The 17,870-nt window shown below is 40.7% G+C and overlaps 1 protein-coding gene across 1 annotated transcript; it reads right to left on the bottom strand.

Moving 5' to 3' along the window:
• Positions 1 to 208: 208 nt before the first annotated feature.
• On the bottom strand, positions 209 to 2,452 carry LOC115682384 (E3 ubiquitin-protein ligase RMA1H1). Its single transcript, XM_030606596.2, has 2 exons — positions 2,252 to 2,452; positions 209 to 1,225 (listed from the first exon to the last, which is right to left on the bottom strand). Exon 2 carries the CDS (start codon positions 1,189 to 1,191, stop codon positions 406 to 408), a length of 786 nt encoding a protein of 261 aa, XP_030462456.1. The 5' UTR covers positions 1,192 to 1,225; positions 2,252 to 2,452; the 3' UTR covers positions 209 to 405.
• Between the last annotated feature and the right edge of the window lie 15,418 nt (positions 2,453 to 17,870).

The following is a 17,870-nucleotide window of genomic DNA, read 5'->3' as shown; positions in this document are numbered from 1 at the left end:
ATCATCTTCCACGTAACACGAATCATCTTTTATTAATGGATGAGCACCTGTTTGTTTTCTATTTATTTATTTACAGAACAGTTGATTTATTGTCTAGAATTGGCAGCACTGTTAAGCGTTGAACAAGCCATGAGCGTTTTTCTTTCGGTCGGTCCCTTCAAGAGAGAAAAACAGCATGAACACGGACACAGAATCTAGGCTCTGAAGATTGCAAATCAATCAGATACAATACTTCAGCTGATAACGATGAACATCCACTCCGAACTGTAAAATTCCGTATAAATTATATGGCAGCAGGAGAGATACGACTCTAAATTCTAATCCGCACCGCTGCGCCGGACTTCTCCTTTGTAATCCTCATAATTTTTACATGTGATCCAAAGGAGAGTCCAAAATGGTCTCCACTCAAAACAAAAGTAGACACAAAACCATACAACAAAAGAGGAAGAAACATATTCTGCTCAAAGACTTATCAGCCTGCATCACGTGCCTCCTCACCCTGGGGCTGCTGCTCCCGGCGAGATGATACGAGTTTGGGTACGAGTACAAGTTCGTCATCGAGTTCCCAAACACCCTCGCGTATACCATCTCACCAAGCATCCCAATCATCGGGTCCACCAAATTCGTCGATGCGCCACCTAGGTTAGTCATTGGCGCGGCTGGGTAGGTACCAAGTTGGGACTGGTACAACGGCGATTGTGGTGTGTAAACTTGATTGTGAACTCGCTGAACTGAACGCGGACTGGAAATGGAGCCGAGAGATCTCGGGCTATCAACGCCACAAGCAGGACCAAACGGTCTTTTCGGTATGACTAAGCCGAGTTGCCGGGCCTTGCTTTTGGCCGATTTGGTAGATCCACCGCGGCCATAGAGCGGGACCAGAGTGGCCTGTGAAACCTCTGCTTTACAAACCGGACACTGCTGTGGTTGCGGTTCTTCGTTTTCCATGTCAGTACTCTGAACTTGAAGCCACTTGTAGATGCAAGGCCAACAGTAGAGATGACCACATAGGGTTACCACCGGATCCTGCACCATGTCGAGGCAGATATTGCACTCGAAGCCACCGGAAAGGTTATCCTCCGAGTCAGCAGCAGCCGCCACGAGGGACTTCCAGTTCTCTAAAGACGACTTGTGTACTCCACAAGGGTTTTGCGATGCCATAGAATCTACAAAAGAGCGCTCTAGGGCCATCTTGCTTGTGCTATGACCAAGATTCCTTGCCTTCCTGGATCATATCAAAAGGATAAGGTCAGAAACACTAAAAATCTAATTAACAACTGAAGCCACGCGCAACAAAGTGATCTTTATTCCTTTCTTCATCATCTCTGTTTGTCTGTCTTTCGCAGGGAATTAAGGTGAAATTTATGCGGACAAACTTTCTGGCATAAAAGTTTATAAATCTAACTTGATGTCTCCTCTGAAATTCTTATTTCTTCTCGACTTAAGAGGCAAAAAAACATATTATTAGGGCGGTTGGCAGTATCCTCTCGCAATCATACATCGTGATGGATGGAATCCATCCATCAAGCATCAATTTTGATGGAAAGCACCGGAAGAGATTCTCGCACACAGTTGGAACAGAGGCAGGTTTCATATCAGGGGGACATCCGTGAGCAATATCCCCCCAGAGATCTGAGGTACGACAAACTGGGTCACCCGCTCCCAGATGTAATCCCAAAAATACGGTAAACTGAGAGGAGGGGCACATATAACTATCAGTTACCAACGAGGTGTTCTGAAGATGCTAGGCAATTGAAATTCGAGATTATAAAAGAAAAAATCAATGCTTTGGCCCGAAACGCAAGAAGCTAACAAAACCCAACTCACAAGATCCGGTTTTGTCATCGTTTCAGGGCCAGTCGCGGAGGAAGACGGAAGGCGGACGACCGCCGGACCATCTTCCTCCGCATTTACTCTCGACGGAAAAGAAGGGGGGGCGAAGCAGAGCGCCAAAACCAAACCGCGCACGGAGATTCCACATCGCTTACTCCGCCCTAATCTCTCGAACCCCCTAACACCAAAAAAAAATCGACCGCGAACCCCTCGAGGCTCCAGAACCATCTAGAAGGTTCCGCTCATTGCCACCTCCCCTTCCCAGTTCTTCCCACGCGCACGCGCGCAGCTAGCTAACAGGCATCTTAACAAAGGACACGATCACAAATCGAAACCCAGAATCACTCCCGACTCCCACCGTTTCCTTCTCAAGAGGGGGGGGGCGAAAAAAGAAGAGAGCAGGTAGCAAGTCTCGTACCGAGATAGGACCACACGGAAAGAGCGAGCTCCCGGCGTGCCGACCGCGGCGTGTGCTCTACCGCCCTTCTCCGTCCGCCGCACGAATCGAACTTTCGAGAGCGAGAGAGAGAGAGAGATTCAACTCAAATGCCGAGGCCTGTTCGCGATGGCGAGAGAGCTCCGCGAGCTTTTAGAGAGAGAGAGAGAGAGAGAGAGAGAGAGATGTGCGTGGTAACGGATGACGATGGAGAAGAGGAAGGACGAAGGCTTAATATATACACGCGCACACCCACAGAGAGACACGCGGGCCCGGGGGGCGGGGGTGGGGGGAAATTACACGGTGCGCGCGGGTGCACCGCATCGTACGATGTGCGCTGGCTGCTTGCGTGGGGGCGTTATCGATACGGCTTGATCGCTGGACGGACACGTGACGGTGGGCCCCCCCGGCCCCCGCTTCCCCCGGGACACGTGGCATGCGGGCGGTCGCGCGCTGTCGGGCCGGTCGTGGGACCTCGCCATTTTTCGTATCATTTCGATTGATTTCGGGATTCGTTAATTATTTGGATTACGGATTTTTGGTTTTTTATTTTATTTTCTATTTCAAATTTCAAAGTTGTTAATGATTGGCTTCTTCACTAGGATATTTTTAGAGCGAATACCACGAAAAATTCCAAATTAGTATATCCATGATAATTTTAGCTTTGATTAATTTTTTGATCATAAAAAACCCTAAACTGGTACACTTGTGACAAATTTATCCCGGACTAATTTTTTATCCACAAAAAATCCCAAATTGATGCTCATGTGATAATTTTACCTCGAACTAATTTTTTGACCACAAAAAACCCCAAATTGATACACATGTGACAATTTTATCCCAAACTAATTTTTTGACCACAAAAAACCCAAAATTGGTACATTTGTGATAAATTTACCCTTCGTTAGTATCCGTTAAATTGGATTAATATCACGAAAAATCACAAATTGATAAACTTGTGACAAATAGAGGGGTAAAACCCCAAACTGATATATTCGTCAACTACCACGTGTCATCAAACTTAATAATTAGACAGTAAAATTTAACAGAAATTAACGGAGGGTAAATTTGTTATAGGTGTACCAATTTAGGATTTTTTGTGGGAAAAAAATTAATTCGGGGTAAAATTATCACAGGTGTACCAATTTGATATTTTTTATTGTCAAAAAATTAGTTCGGGATGAAATTGTTATAAATATACCAATTTAGAATTTTTTGTGATCAAAAAAATAGTTTAAAGTAAATTTATTATAAGTGTATCAGTTTAAAATTTTTGGTGGCACTAACTCATATTTTTATGTTTATGTGGGGGGTGGGGGGGGAGCAGAAAAAATTATTATAATAAGGGCGGATAAGGAGGAATAATTTAGCGGAAGCAATGATGGTGGGTGGTTTAGGGTTCTTGCTTAGCAAGGAGGTTTCCCACTCCATTGCTATGTGAAAACACTTAATTAAAAATTCATTAATTAACCTCATTGTCAGGAGATTTTTCCTAAACTCGCTATTGGTAACTCATTTGTGCTTGCACGATATGTGGTGCTTTGAATAGTTAGCGGACTCTAATTTTGAGCTTATAGCGGTTCAAGGCGGTCCGCGAAATTTTTATGCGAGTGTCAGAGTGGGAGACCTTGGGCTCGAATCTTTTCAAACCTTTTTATCTGTCCTCCCCTGATCGTGAATTTCCGCGTTTCGTTTCTGGCTGAGGAATCGAATTTCGGGTCGCGATTTTCGAGACTCGAATCGTAATGAATCAGTGGCGAGAGGTTGCTTGAGCACATGCGATTACCATCCCAATCACATGATGAGTTCGATCATCATCCATGAAAGAGATGCGAAAGCAATGCGAACACATTATTGACATCGACGAGGAACACTATTGCTTGGACGTCATTGCCAAAGTTCTCTCTTTTTTTTCTCATACTCATCGGTCACGCATCAAATTAGCCATGGTTTGGCAGAGCTACCATATACTATATATATTACAATCAGATTTAAAGCATAACTTCCCCCCTTTATTTTTTCTATGTTGAACGAATTTGTCGACATTGACGTGCAAAACTCGCTTTGGTTTCTGAGCAGTCCGAGAAAAGTAAGGTCAGTAGGTGAAAGCCTTCTCCATTTCTATCGTTAGATGTGTTTTAGGTGGAGAGTCCAAATGCAACGATCATTATGTTAATCCGCGTCATTTGCAACGCAAGTTCTCCACTTTGCCAACCACCATAAATTTAGAAAGCGTGGTTATGCGATGATACCATGTCAATGCGTCGCATGACATGGATATTGCATGATAAGCCTTACTTGTATGCATTTAGAGTCGTGTCGACAGATTAATGAGTATAATCCACAATCAAGTTATTCTTATCTTTTGACTACGCACCATATGCTTTTTTTTAGTCAAGACACTGCCATATACTTCCGCACTATAATTCTTCTTCTTTCTTCTTTATTTTTTTTTCTATGTAAGGGCATCACGAATTGATGACAAACAATGAGCAACCGCCAGTTTGTGGTTGATGATGACCTTTTGTGACCCACTCACCATTCGATTGATTAGCTCAACCGCACGTCAAAAACATGGTGAGTATTATCAATCTGATTTTGCTGGATTAGGGTAAGTTTACTTAGCATGAGCTATTGGCTAAACCTGCGATTTTAGAACTCTTTCAAGTCATTCAATAGAAGGGGTGACCACATCTGATCTGAAGATGAGATGTTTATATTATTAGGGTCAATTGCTTGTGAAGCAAGCCCCCCAAGATTTCAAAATATTGGATAATGGGATTCTAATCTTGAAAACCATATATTCAAATCGAAAGAGATAATACCATATGATATATCAATTGAAGAAGTCGAGTCGAATCATCATTCGGTTGTTAATCATCCTCTGAAGTAACATAAGCTAAAAAAGATCATGAGCTTGCTTGAGTAGGATTTCAAAATAAATTCCATCTCGAGAAGGTAAATCAATTAAGACACGAGCTAAAAACCCAAGTGGTCCTAACATTTTCTATTTGCTTTTTTTTTTTTTCCTAGAACTGACATTTACTAAAGGTGATAGTATGAAATGTTCTTCAGGTAACAAATGCCAACGCCTTATGCATTTTCATGGTAAGCAATTCTCGTGTTAGCAAGTCACATGATGCTAAGCGCATGCATTAATCTTCTATGGATTATATACAAGGGTTTATGCCACCAAAAACCCAAGACTGATACACATGTGACAAATTTACTCCAACCCCAAATCAATACATTTGTGACAAATTTATCATCTATTAGTTTCCGTTAAATTAGATTAATACCATGAAAAATCACAAACCGGTAAACCCCAAATTAGTACACCCATCAATTGTCACGTGTCATCCAACTCTAACTTAACGGTAAAATTTAACGGAAAGTAAAGTAGTTTGGGGTTTTTTGTGATCAAAAAATTAATTTTAAGTAAATTTATCACAAATGTACCAATTTGGAGTTTTTCGTGGTATTAATCGTATATACAATTAGCGACATCCCACACTTAGAATCTTCAACCTTGAGATCTCAAGACAAATCAAGACTTCTTATAATCAATTCGAGCCTTATCAAACTCTCACTAACGACATTATTATATCGACTCCCCACCTGTTTTTCTATCACACACCACCTTGGCCTGCAGCCAATGATAAACAATAGAGGGAGAAAGCACATTACATCACACCAATGAATGGTGAAAAAGATGGGATGCCCGTTGATAACTCACTGGGGCTGACCAGTCAAGAAAGAGCACCACTTCAAAGATTGTCCTTGATAATAGTATTCTTCGCATAATGCTCTAGTCATACACAGAAGGAGACACATGGAAATGCAGGTGATAACCCGACCTCACTGATTCAAGTTTTTTAAACGACATTAAGCATCTCTCTCTCTCTTTCTCATCCAGAAGCAACTTTCTCATCCGGAAGCAAAGGCATAATCTAATGAGATAAACTAAAGTTTATGAAGTTGAGCGATGGACGGAAGCTGGGAACTGGTCAACATGATAATTACCTCCTAACCGTGCTTACCGTCATCGATTTCATTCGTAAGATTCCCTAAGATGCCTCTCAGGGAAATTTGGTGAAGTGGTTGGGATCAGGTGTTGATAGGAGTTGTCCCTGTAGATAGTTCAGAATCCTCGTGCTTCATGCTCGTGCACTGCAGGTCATTTTATGGAAAGGTTGACGAAGCCTGTGACGGGCTGTTTTCTCATGTTGATTTTCGTAGTGTTGATTTCCAGTTCGAGTCGTTTCCATACGATTCTCATGGTTGAATGGAGGTCATGCATATGCTAACCAAAGAAAGCTCGAGTCCTGGACAATGATTCAGGCAATGCACGAGAAAACGGCCATAACTTTTGGTCAAACAAGAGTTACCGGATTCATGATACTAATTCGGAGAGCTCATTTCGAGCATTGTATGGTGACCAAAGTGGGTTGGTTCCCTGTTTGCAGTTGCTTCGGAGCACAAAACTCATCGTTTTATGTATATGTTTCAAGACAATTTTCTATTTTTAAGTCAATTTTTTGCGTTATTACAAGCTCTATTTATTTTTCCGAATTCTTACTGCTTAAATTTATCTTCGGGTTTTCCAGTGTCGCCTAGGGTTAGCAGGGTATTTCACAACGCAGCTTCCGTCATATTTTATAGAATACAGAAAAAAAGAGATTTCTCTCTAGTTGCCCTTGTGGGCATGTACACCCAAGTGCGTGTTTCTGAATCGTCGAATTCGTGTTATCTATCGCTTTGCTAGCGTACACTAGATTGACCCGTGGCCCAAATATCATGTCAAGAAAATGAACTGAAATCTCAAGTAGTTGAATAATAATGATAGTGGTTGATGTGATCCACAAAAATCCTATTCGAACCACGACAAAATCGGACATAATTAATAGGGATAATGGCACAAATGGTCCCTCAATTTTGACCAAATATGTAACGTGGTCCATAAATTTATAATTTGTTAAATGTATTCTATGAATTTTAGCCAAATATGCAATGCCGTCCTTAAACATTTGGTAAATATTTAAACTAGTGCCTTGACAATATGAAAATATCTAATACTATCCATCTATTAATTTAAGTTCATGGACAACATTGAACGTTTCCATATAATCTAGGAACTAGTTTGAACACGTACCAGAAATTCAGGGATAACATTGAATAAATTAAAAGTTCATGGACAACATTATACATTGGGCTAAAATCCAATATCCGCATTGAACAAATTAAAAGTTTAGAGACTACATATGGATCATTTGTGTCATATTCCCTAATTAATATGGAGTGCTCCCATTAAATCTATCGACCACACCAATCGAAAAAAAGATTTTCATCTTTGTTGTGTTATTATAACACAAGAAAAAAGTATCGTCTGTGCATATTTTCAGCCAATATTCCTTAAGGTACTCGTTGACAACATCCTTTCGTTTGGCCTGACCGGTCGGCTAAATGTCGTTCTAGAGCACGAAGGGGAACTATGAATAGGTGTAGTCGGGAGTTGAGGAGTCCATTTCCCGAGGACATTAATTAATTCAGATCCGTTTTCAACAGGAGAACGTGGGGGTGGGACAGAAGCCCTTCTAGAAAGAGGCATTAAATTTTCATTTTTGCTCTTTTCTTGTATATTAAAAGGGTAGGACCGTAGGAGGATGGATGAATTTCTAGAAGGTGAGCGCGTTGGGGCAGATGGTAAAAAAAAGGGTTATTTGGACGGTCCTCGGTTTTTCTTTCCTCCTTTTCTTGCTTTGACGATGGAGCCCGAGCCATATAATTCAATATGAGTAGCTTACTTCTATAATGTCCTTGAATGGAAGTAGTCTAGAGAAATGAGTAGAAATATATAAATAGAATAAATAAATGGATAGAAAGGAAGAGAGATGAAATAATAGTCCATTTGATGTTGAATTGGGTGCGTGATAGGAGAAGAGAGAGGTCAATTAAGTTAAGAGACCACAACAATCCTTGTTTTTAATTACTTAATTGGGAAAAAACACAAAGGGCAGGGATGAAGAAAAGGAGCGCAATTTTAAGGAGACCATAAAGACAGTGTTTATAGTGTGTTTTTTTTTTTCCTTCAACTCCGGCCAACTCGTGAAATACCCGACTTCATAGTCCGAAGAAAGCTTGGAAAGGGGCATGTTGCTGCCATTTTGAAACGTTTTGCTTGAACTGTGTATATTAAGAAGGGATAATGAATGGTTCCTGAATTTTAGACCAATGTGCAATGTGATTCCTGAATTTTTAATTTATTCAATGAGGTCTATAGAGTTTTGCCACATGTTCAATTTAGTCTATGAACTATACAAAAATATTCAATACTTTGAAAATTTTTGTATAGTTAAGAGATTAAATTAAACATGTATTAAAAGTTCAGAAACCACATTACATATCATGCTATAATTCAGGGAGCACATTGAACAAATTAAAAGTTTGGGAATTATATTACATAGTGGGTCATAACTCAGGGATCAATTGTGTCATTTTCCCTATTAAGAAGGTAAATAAGAAATCGATTAATTGTTTGCTTGATTACTTTTGGGAATATTCGGAACAACAGAAATCTAGCAAGTGGGTCCCGGACAACAATTCGGGCAATGCACGAGAAAATGGCCATGACTTTTGGTCAAACAAGAGTTACCAAATCCATAACACCAATTCGGAAAAGCTCATTTCAAGCACTTTACGATGGCCAAAGCGGGTTGGTTCCCTATTAGAGGTTGTTTCAGAGCACAAAATTCATTGTTTTATGCATATGTTTTTTTCCCGTTATTACAGGCTTTATTTATTTTTCCGAATTCTTACTACTTAAACTTATCTTCGGCTTTTCCAGTGTCACCTAGGGTTAGCAGGGTATTTCTCAAAGCAGTTTTCGTCATATTTTATAGAATACACAAAAAAGAGATTTGTCTCTAATTGTGCTCGTGGGCATGTACACTCGAATGCGTGTTTTCAAATCATCCAATTCGTGTTTATCTATCGCTTTGCCAACGTTACACTAGATCGACCCATGGCCCTAATATATGTCAAGAAAATGAACCGAAATCTCAAGTAGTTAAATAATAACAAAAGCGATCAACCCGATCCCACAAAAATCCTATTCCAATCACGATAATATTGGATGTAATCAATATGGATCTTGTTGATGAGTGCTCCCATTATATCTGTCAATCATACCAAACAAAAAAAGATCTTCAGTTTTGTTGCGTTATAATACAAGAAAAGGTACTTTGGAAACGACAGTCTCTTTGTGCAGATGTTCGGCCAATATTCTTAAAGTACTCATGCTGATATTTAGAGTCAGAAAGAAAATAACGACAAAGTGATTATGGTGGCTCAACCCCAATTAGGATTGTATGATCTGAATTTATAGGAATGACTAATTACAGTCAGGGTACAGATAGAAATATAATTACAGAAATACCCCATAATACATTCGACCGGCTAAATCTCATTCTAGAACCTGATGGGGAACTATGAATTGGTGGAGTCGGGAGTGTAGGAGTTCATTTCCCAAGGAAATTAATTACATAATATCCGTTTTCAACAGGAGAACGTGGCTTAGGGGGGCTAATGCGGTTGATTTAGGAGGGTAATTAAGACAAAGAACGCGTGGTGGGACAAAAGCCCTTCTAGAAAGGGGCATTCATTTTCATTTTTCGCTCTTTCTTGTTTTCTTTAAAGGTTAGGAGGAGGAGGAGGAGGAATTTCTAGAAGGTGAGTGCTTGGGGGTAGTTGGAAAGAGGGTTATTTGGACGGTCCTCGGTTTTTCTTCCTTCTTTCTTGCTTTGACAACGGAGCCCAAGTTACATAATTCAATAGGAGTAGCTTACTTCTAGAATGGATGTAGCCTAGAGAAGTGAATAGAAAAAACAAATAAATAAACAAATCGAGAGAAAGGAAGAGAGATGAAATAATAGTCCATTTGATGTTGAATTGGGTGCGTGATAGGAGAAGAGAGGTCAATTAAGTTAAGAGACCACAATAATCCTTGTTGATATTTACTTAATTGGGAAATAACAAAGGACAGTGATGAAGAAAAGGAGCCCAACTTTAGGGAGATCATAAAAATAAGGGTTAATACCACGAAAAACTCTAAACTGATACATTTGCGACAAAATTTACCCAAAACCAATTTTTTGACCATAAAAAATCCCAAACTGATACACTTGTGATAAATTTACCATAAACAGATTTTTTGACCACCAAAAACCCCAAACTGATACATTTGTAACAAATTTACCATTCGTTAAATTGGATTAATATCACAAAAAATCACAAAATGGTATATCTGTGATAAACGAAGCATAAAACCCTAAACTGGTACACCCGTCAACTGCCACGTGTTATCTAACTCAGAAATTTATCGGTAAAATTTAACGAAAACTAACATAGGGTAAAATTGTCATATGTGTACCAGTTTGGGGTTTTTCGTGGTCAAAAAATTAATTTTGGGTAAATTTGTTCCAAATATACCAATTTGGGATTTTTCGTGATATTAACCCTAAAAACAATGCTTATAGTGTATCTTTCTCTTCCTTCAACTCCGACTGAACTCATGAAATACCCGGCTTCATAGTCTGATGAAGTTGCGAGAGCCAAGAGCCAAGTGGGTGGGGCCTAAACCTGGAATTGTTCGCACTTAGCAACTTGGGGGAGTCGATCATATATCGTGCTCCTCATTCCCACATAAGTGTCAGTTCTTTAACAACTAAACCAATCATGTTAAGTCATTCGAAAAGCGTTTCCATGAGTGCTGCGAAACGCGTTCTGGTCTGACTTTTCTTTTTCCCCATAAGATGGAGAAGACATTAGGATAACTTGAGAACTACTTATGATCAAACGGGACCCTTTGTTTGTGATGCGTTTCGGTTCCAAAAGCAAAAAGTTCCCTAACTTTTTCACAGGCTCGATCATTATTGTGCTCATCCACCCTTAGACGTGAACCCATGGTCGTGTCGGGTTCTGATATACGTGCTCGGCTGTTTAAGATTCCTTGTTCACTTCACTACAAGTGCCTTTTGTCTTTTCAGCAACGCAAAAGAGCAAGATGACACTCCCAGTTTTGTCGGGGGATGACAGAGCTGATCGGGACACAAAGCTCACTACTACGACTTTTAAGGATGTTCACACTCTTGATAACGACCCCCAAATTGATATACAAATGCGAATTAGGTAAGAGCATTATTAGGTGATCTAAAAGGGTACGTTTGTGCTTATAAAGTTAATCTAGAAGGAGAGCACTTTCGGAGCATTCATCATGTTGCATTTGTCCAAGTACGAATCGCGTGGTAAACTACCGATCAATCATGGTCCTCCGCGTATGTAACATATTTAATTGAAAAAATATCAAGAAGGTGATCTTTTACTTTTCACATGGGGGCCACTTACATATCTTTACTTTTGGAAAATATCAAATGCTTATACGAGTGTTACCTTGAAAGACGACTTTGCACCTCCACATCGGTTATCCTTACATCCCATATACGAGAATATCCACTTCTTTCCAAAAATCTCTATATCACAAACACTAAATTCCCACGCTCCCTCGAGATGTTCAAAGCAAAAAATCATCAAGACCCTCCAAGCAAGATGCTAAAATGAGTTTGCAAGGACGAGTAATTTGGTATTTCCAGTTCGAAATTTCGCTTGGAGTATTGTGAATGGTACAAAGATATGTAAAGGGTGGGAGTTTTAAAAAGGTAACGTATGTTTTGGTGCTTTCCCAATTTAATTTATGAGCTTTCCTTCTTAGTTTTTCTTTTCTAGTTTTCCTATGAGGGTGGCTTTTAATCTCATAGGGAGGAGAGCTTATCGCAACTTAGGTAGGACCGGGGGCCAACAATATCAGTCTAATTCCAAAAAATGAATCGACTTTAGATCGAGTAACAATACTGGCCCCAACTTTTTTTTGTCTCATAAAGAATCACAAACTTTCACTTGAATCCCAAATCTGGCCCCCTTTGACTTAGAACCATTGATTATCCAACTTGACTATTCTACCTCAGCAATAAATCCACGTGACTTGCTGACTAGATTTAAAATACTATTCATTACCTTCTTCTCTGAGGCACAATTTGAACAATAACGGTGAAACTGTTCATCTCCTTCACTTCACCGGCAAATAAAAAAGATCTCCAGATTGAATCTCTTTTGTCAGACTTCGTCGTTTTGTCAAAAATTTGAAGTTGTAGACTACCGTCCGTCGATAGATGCCATGGACGAGATCCATGAAGCTCACAACCATAACCTTTTTTCTCAAACAAGTTTGACTTCAGACATAAAGTCAACGGGAAGCTAGATTTGAGATAAGCATGAAAGTTTGTGATTTTTTATGAGAGAAAAAAAAGTTTTGGTCAGAATTGTCACTCGACCTAAAGTTTGTGCTTTTTTACAAGACAAAAAAAAAATTTGGGCCAGAATTGTCACTCGACCTAAAATTTGTACCTTTTTTTTAAAAATTAACCCCAAAAATATCAAAGTCTTAAAGGAACTTAAAAAAGTAAGCCACCGGCCCACCGCCCAAGAGACCAATGGCAAATTGGCAGTGAGGTTTCCATAATGGAATCTCATCTTCTTTACTCTTCCACTTGTTCACAATATTTAACTTAAGGTTAATACCATGAAAAATTCTAAACTGGTATACATGTGATAAATTTATCCTTCGTTAATTTTTGTTAAATTTTACCGTCAAATTACTAAGTTGGATGACACGTGACAGTTGACGGGCATAGTCCTTTGGAGTTTTACCCCTCTATTTATCACAGATTTATCAATTTATGATTTTTCGTGGTATTAATTCAATTTAACGGAAGGTAAATTTATTACAAGTGTACCGATTTGGGATTTTTGAAGGTCAAAAAAATTAGTTTTGGGTCAATTTATTACATGTGTACTAATTTGGAATTTTTTGCAGTAAAAAAATTAGTTCGGAATAAATTAAATTTTTTTACAGACATACCAGTTTGAGATTTTTTGTGATATTAACTCTCACCTCCCACCGTTTCTCCCTCCAAAGGGGGGAACAAAGAAGAGAGCAGGCAGCAAGTCTCGTACCCAAAAAAAACCGCAAAGGAGCAAGCTCCCAGCTTGCTCAACCGCCCTTCGCCGTCCGCCGCACGAATCGAACTTTCTAGAGAGAGAGAGAGAGAGATTCAACTCAAATGCTGAAGCCCGTTCGCGTTGGCGAGAGAGCTCCGCGAGCTTTTAGAGAGAGAGAGAGAGAGATGTGGGAGGAGACGCGGCGTGGTAACGGACGATGGTGGAGAAGACGAGGACGAAGGCTTAACATATACAGGCGCGCGCGCGCGCGCACAGAGAGACACGCGGGGGCGGGGGGGAAATCGCACGGTGCGCGCGGGTGCACCGCATCGTACGATGTGCGCTAGTGCGCGGGGGGGCGTTATCGATATGGCGATCGCGGACGGAGATGAGATGGTGGGCCCCCGGACACGTGGCAGGCGGGCGGTGTGCGCTGTCGGGCCGGTCGTGGGGGCCTCGCCATTTTTCGTACCTTTTTGATTAATTTCGGGATTAATTAATTATTTGGATTACGGATTTTGGTTTTTTTCTTTTTTTATTATTTCAAATTTCAAAGTTGTTAATGATTGGCCTCTTCAATCGGATATTTTTATGTTTATTTTGGGGGCGTGGGGGGGTGCAAAAAAACATTATAATAAGGGCGGACCAGGAGTAATAATTTAGTGGAAGCAACGATGGTGGGCGGTTTAGGGTTCTTTGCTTAGCAAGTGGGTTTCCCACTCCCATTGCTATGTTGAAAACATTTAATTAAAAATTCATTAATTAACCTCATCCTCGGGAGACTTTCTCCTAAACTAGCGATTGGTAACTCATTTGTGCTTGCACGATATGTGGTGCTTTGAATAGTCAGCGGGACTCTAATTATGAGCCCTGGACTCGAACCTCCTTGGATTTTTTTTCATTTGCCCTTCCCCCTTATCATGAATTCACGTGCTTAGTTTCGCACCCGAGATTTCTTTTTTCTTGGTCGGGGTTTTCATGACTCTCGAGTCGTGATGAATAGGTGGCGAGAGGCTCTTTGAACACATGTTGATTACCATCTCGACCACACGATGAGTTCGAATATTATCCACGAAAGAGATGCGAAAGCAATGCGGACACATTATAGATGGGCATAACGTCCACTTAATTTGCTCGGACGTCATTGCCAAAGTTCTCTTCTTTTTTTTTTTTTCTCATACTTATCGGTCACGCATCAAATTAGCCATGTTTTGGCAGAGCTGCCATGTGCTAAATTACAATAAGATTTAAAGCATAACTTCCCCCCTTTTGTCGGCATTGACGTGCAAGTTCGAAACGGGCTGAGGTTTCAAATTTCAGGTCACGATTTTTGCAACTCGAATCATGATAGATCGGTGGCGAGAGGTTGCTTGAGCACATGCCGATTGCCATCCCAATCACGTGATGAGTTCGATTATCATCCATGAAAGAGATGAGAAAACATTATCGACATCGACGAGGGACATTGTGTCCACTTTAATTTGATTGGACGTCATTGCCAAAGTTCTCTCTTTTTTTTTTCTCATACTTATCGGTCACGCGTCAAATTAGCCATGGTTTGGCAGAGCTATCATGTACTATATTACAATAAGATTTAAAGCATAACTTCCCCCCTTTATTTTATGGGTTAATACCACGAAAATCCTAAACTGGTACACTTGTGACACATTTACCTTAAATTATTTTTTTGATCATAAAAAACCCTAAACTGGTACACCTGTGACAATTTTACCCTGAACTATTTTTTGACCACCAAAACCCCAAACTGTACACAATGACAATTTTACCCGAACTTACCACAAAACCCAATCGGTACATATGTGACAAATTTACCCTGAATTAAAATTTTAATATTATTTTTATTTTTTCGAATTTTTATTTATTTTTTATTCTTTTCTTTTCTTTTTTTCTCATCTTCGGACCATGGCCGGTCGCCGGTCTGGCGACTAGCCAGAGGCGGAAGCCGGCGAGGGCCGCCCTCGCCGGCGTCGGGCGAGGGCGACCCTCGCCTGCGTCGGGCGAGGGTTGCCCTCGCCGGCGTCGGGCGAGGGCCGTCCTCGCCCGCCCGGGGCAAGGGCGATCCTCGCCCGACGCGGCGAGGGTCGCCTCGCCGATCCGGCGAGGTGACCCTCGACGGTATCGGCCGAGGGCGCCCTCGCCGGTTACGGCGAGGGCGACCCTCGCTGCGTCGGGCGAGGGCCGCCCTCACCCGAGTCGGGCAAGGGTCGCCCTTGCCCCGGGCAAGAGGACAGCCCTCGCCCGACCGCAGCCGGGGTCGCCCTCGCCCGGATCCGGCGTCGGGCGAGGGCCGCCCGACGCCGGCGAGGGTCTCCCTTGCCGGATCTGGTGAGGGCGGCCCTCTCCCGACGCCGGCGAGGGCGGCCCTCTCCCGACGCCGGCGAGGGCGGCCCTCGCCAGATCCGGCGAGGGCGGCACTCGCCGGCTTCTGCCTCTGGGCGACCGGACAGAGGTTGAAGGTGAAGGAAAAAAAAAGAAAAGAAAAGAAAAGAAAAAAGAAAAAATTCAAAAAAATTCAAAAAAATAAAAAAATAATATTAAAAATTAGTTCGAGGTAAAATTATCACATGTGTACCAGTTTAGGGTTTTTTGTGGTATGTTTGGGGTAAAATTGTCACAGGTGTACCAGTTTAGGATTTTTTATGGTCAAAAAAATAGTTTGAGGTAAATATGTCACAAGTGTATCAGTTTAGAGTTTTTCGTGGTATTAACCCTTATTTTATCTATGTTGAACGAATTGGTCGACATTGACGTGCAAAACTGGCTTTGGTTTCTGAGGAGTTTGAGAAAATTAAGGTCAGTAGGTGAAAGCCTTCTCCATTTCTATCGTTAGATGTGGTTTTAGGTGGAGAGTCCAAATGCAATGATCATTATGTTAATCCGCGTCATTTGCAACGCAAGTTCTCCACTTTGCCAACCACCATAAATTTAGAAAGCGTGGTTATGCGATGATACCATGTTGACACGTCGCATGACATGGATATTGCATGATAAGCCTTACTTGTGTGCATTTGGAGTTAGGTCGAAAGATTAATGAGTATAATCCACAGTCGAGTTATTCTTATCTTCTGACTACGCTCCATATGCTTTTTTTTAGTCAAGACACCGCCATATACTTCCGCACTATAATTCTTCTTCTTTCTTCTTTATTTTTTTTCTATATAAGGGCATCACGAATTGATGACAAATAATGAGCAACTGATGGTTTGTGGTTGATGATGACCTTTTGTGACCCACTCACCATTCGATTGATTAGCTCAACCGCACGTCAAAAACATGGTGAGTATTATCAATCTGATTTTGCTGGATTAGGGCAAATCTGCTAGCATGAGCTATTAGCTAAACCTACGGTTTTAGAATTCTTTGAAGTCATTCAATAGAAGGGGTGACCACACATCTGATCTGAAGATGAGATGTTTATATTATTAGGGTCAATTGCTTGTGAAGCAAGCCTCCCAAGATTTCAAAATATTGGATAATGGGATTCTAATCTTGAAAACCATATATTCAAATCAAGAGAGATAATACCATATGACATATCAATTGAAGAAGTCGAGTCGAATCATCATTCGGTTGTTAATCATCCTCTGAAGTAACATAAGCAAAAAAAAGATCACGAGGTTGCTTGAGTAGTATTCCAAAATAAATTCCATCTCGAGAAGGTAAATCAATTAAGACACAAGCTAAAAACCCAAGTGGTCCTAACATTTTCTATTTGCTTTTTTTTCCCTAGAACTAACATTTACTAAAGGTGATAGTATGAAATGTTCTTTAGGTAACTAATGCCAACGCCTTGGGCATTTTCATGGTAAGTAATCCTCGTGTTGGCAAGTCACATGATGCTAACTTGCTAAGCACGTGCATTAATCTTCTATGGATTATATATAAGGGTTAATATCACAAAAAATCCCAAACTGGTATGCACATGACAAATTTATCCCAAATTAATTTTTTGATCATCAAAAACCCCCAAACTGGTACACATGTGACCATTTAAAACCCCAAACTAGTACATTTGTGACAAATTTACCATCCGTTGTTTTCATTAAATTAGATTAATACCATGAAAAATCCCAAACTGGTAAACTCCAAATCGATCGTCCATCAACTGTCACGTGTCATCCAACTCAGCAACTTGATGGTAAAATTCAACCGAAACTAAGGCATTTTGGGAATTTTGGCGCTCAAAAAATTAGTTTGGGATAAATTTATCACAGATATACCGGTTTAGAATTTTTCGTGGTATTAACCCTATATACAATTGGCAACATCCCACACTTAGAATCTTCAACCTTGAGTTCTCGAGACAAATCAATACTTCTTATATAATCTTTCAAGCCTTATCAAACTCTCACTAACGACATTTATTATCGACTCCACCCCATTTTTCTATCACAAACCACTTTGGCCTGCAGCCAATGATAAATAATAGAGAGAAAGCACATCCCATCTCACCAAGGAATGGTGAAAATGATGGGATGGCCATTGATAAATCACTGGGGCTGACCAGTCGAGAAAGAACACTTCAAGA

This window comes from Syzygium oleosum, unplaced genomic scaffold, assembly GCF_021117445.2.
Source record: "Syzygium oleosum isolate NSW1041296 unplaced genomic scaffold, Sole_v2.1 Sole_v2.23, whole genome shotgun sequence".
NCBI lineage: Eukaryota > Viridiplantae > Streptophyta > Magnoliopsida > Myrtales > Myrtaceae > Syzygium > Syzygium oleosum.
This window is presented reverse-complemented; position numbering and strand designations above follow the sequence as displayed.

What these genes read in the sequence shown, in the direction of transcription:
- LOC115682384 (XM_030606596.2), bottom strand. Translation starts at nt 1,191, where the DNA reads ATGGCCCTAGAGCGCTCTTTTGTAGATTCTATGGCATCGCAAAACCCT.